Below are 2,543 nucleotides of genomic sequence, written 5' to 3' on the forward strand. Positions count from 1 at the left end.
GCTGTGAGGCCAAGAGACTTGGGGAGCCACGGAGCGGGGAGGGGGACCGCGGGATTGGGGTGGACACGGGGAGCCTTGAAGGTGGGAGGGGGACTGTGGGGCTCGGGGAAGCATGGAGAGGAAGTCGTGGGGGTAGGGGAGGAGGGTGATGGAAGGACCACGGCGACCTGTAGGCGACAGACAGCTCTGGAGGGTAGCAGGGGTGGTTGGCCTCTGAGAGGCATGGGCTGCAGGAAGGTTGAGGGAGAGATTCTGGGACTCAGAGCCCCTCTGACCTCTCTTACAATTACATTTCCCTCCATTCACACCCCTTTCCTAACCTTCGGTGCCCTGAAGTTAGTGTACCACCCTTCCCTGCCAGCCTGCACACCCCACGCCCGTCTTGCTCAGAGCTCTGTCCCCAGAGCTACCCCCACGCCAAGCCCATGGGAGCGCCACTGGGTACCGGTCTGCTGATTGAACAGACAATGGAATCTCTGCCTAGTGACCAGGGAAGTGTGTCCTCTTAACACACTGGGACACAGAAAACTGAAGAGGCCTCTGAGGGGACAGAATCTTGCCAACTCTTGGCCCGATGCTTTTCCCCTACTGTTAGGGCCATGGGCTGGGGGTATCTGTTTAGCCTCATGCCCAGAACTCTTGAGGGCCAGCTCAGAGCCCCTGGGCACAAAGGCTTTAGAGGCAGCCAAGGGTGGGGATGGGGTATGTGAGGGTGGTAGGTGAGAAGCCTGTGGGAGCTGCTTGCTGTGGCTTGGGCTGCATGTGTCCCAGCCATCGGCTAAGACACAGCTGACCACGCCGGAGGCCACAGTTGGACTCCTTCCCTCTGGCATGCCTGCTCAGGGGCCTGGACAGGCCAGGAGGACGTCCTGGTCCACCTCTCACCTCAATGATGTAGTCTCTGCCATCCTTGCTGTGGACAGCCTTGACGGCGCAGATGTCCAGGCCACCAAACATCTCTGAGCAGCTGTCCACCCACAGCCTGTACCTGCAGGGATGGAGAGAGAGGCGGTGGGCATGAGGGGCAGGGAGCAGGGCCGGGAAGCAGAGGGAGAGAGAGGCAGAGACAGAGGGAGGGAGACACACGGAAGGACACATACAGAAAAACAGGCTATGGGACAGACAGTGACACACAGGCAACCATTCAGAGATGGAGAGAGACAGAGATGCAGCAAGAGAGACAGAAAGGCAGAGAGACAGAGACCAGAGAGAGACAGAGACCTGAGAGAGACAGAGGCAGTGGGAGAGACAGAATGGGTAAAAAGGGAGGCAGAGACATAGATGGACCTTGAGAGAGAGACAGCAGGAGAGCAGCTAAAAGGGAGCCAGGAAGGCAGGAGAGAAGCAGGATTGGGGGAGAAGGAATGGGAGCTGGGAGAGATCTCAGAGACCTGACCCCACCCCGCCTAGAACTTGACTGGCTCCCTAGCAGTGGGAAGCTTGCCTTGCCCCCATCTGGAGCCATCCTGGACACCCAGCTTCCCCTGAAGTCCTTTTCCCTTGGGAAAGCTGCTCGAAGATCCCCAGAAATCCCTCCCAGGCCCAGCCTGTGGGGACAAAGGGCCCTGCCTGGGGAATGCGGGCAGAGGAGCCTGGCAGGCTGCTCTTGCCTGGCCTGGGGGCCTGGTCCTCTGGACCCACTGCTTTTTTTTCCCTTTCCAGCCACTTGATGGCTGCAAGGCCCGTTTGCTTTGCAGGGGAAGATCTCAGTGCTGGACTTTGACCCTGCAACAAGAGGATGGTTGTATCTGGAGAAGTCTTCCTGGCCTTGCACTTGGCTTCCCTCATGGGTGGCTGGATTTCGAGTCACAGGGGACTCTGTGTCAAACGTTCTTGCTTCTCTCCCCACCCTCCAGGGTCACATGGGGGCATGCCTGCTCTGAGATCTATTTGTGTCTCTGAGCCATAAGGCCTGGAATGAGCTGAAGCGCTCTCAGAACCGAATCTCTCATCTCATCTGCTAATGCCCCTTGAGGCACTGAGGGTACTTGCCCATGAACTTGCAGAATGGAAAGTGAATTCCAGGCCTGAGCAGACCCACTCCCATGGTAGGCTCCTGCAGAGATGGCCCATGTGGCCTGGGACTGAGCAGAGCCAGGGAGATAGTGCCCTGCTGGAGACAGCTGTGAGTAGCTTGTGAGGCACTGGGGAAGGCTGGGCTCACATTCTGGAAAGGCCATGAAGAAAAGGGCCAAGACTGTCCCGTGGATGCCCACTGGGGGAAGGATGTGGCTCCCCCAAACCAGGTGATTCAGTTGTGCCAGGTAATGAGCACAACTCCCCTGAGACTAGTTAGCATATGTGGGTACCCACCTGGAAGGCAGTAGCTGCCACCTGGGACTGACTGGAGGGGACGGAAGCCAACATTTACGGTGCCCCGCCCCCCGCCCCGCCATAGGCCAGCCCTGGGTTAGGTACTGAGCATGCATCTCATTCAGCCTCCGGCTTGGGTGTGTTAACTCCACCTTACAGCTGAAGAAGTTCGGAAAGGGCGTTAACTCACCCTACGTGACACAGCTTGGCGGGGTGGGGGTGGGGTGGGG

At 58.6% G+C, this 2,543-nt stretch overlaps 1 protein-coding gene across 2 annotated transcripts in view; it reads right to left on the bottom strand.

Annotated features, from left to right (window-relative positions):
- Nucleotides 1-2,543, bottom strand: part of SYN3 (synapsin III) — a 406,875-nt gene that overhangs the window by 14,853 nt on the left and 389,479 nt on the right. For both annotated transcript variants that reach the window (XM_007449437.1, XM_007449438.1), the window contains one exon: nt 886-988. In XM_007449437.1, coding sequence (XP_007449499.1) covers nt 886-988 — 103 coding nt within the window. The remainder of the gene's footprint in view (nt 1-885; nt 989-2,543) is intronic.

The sequence above is a fragment of the Lipotes vexillifer genome, unplaced genomic scaffold (genome assembly GCF_000442215.2).
Source record: "Lipotes vexillifer unplaced genomic scaffold, Lipotes_vexillifer_v1.1 scaffold374, whole genome shotgun sequence".
NCBI classification, from domain to species: Eukaryota; Metazoa; Chordata; class Mammalia; order Artiodactyla; family Lipotidae; genus Lipotes; species Lipotes vexillifer.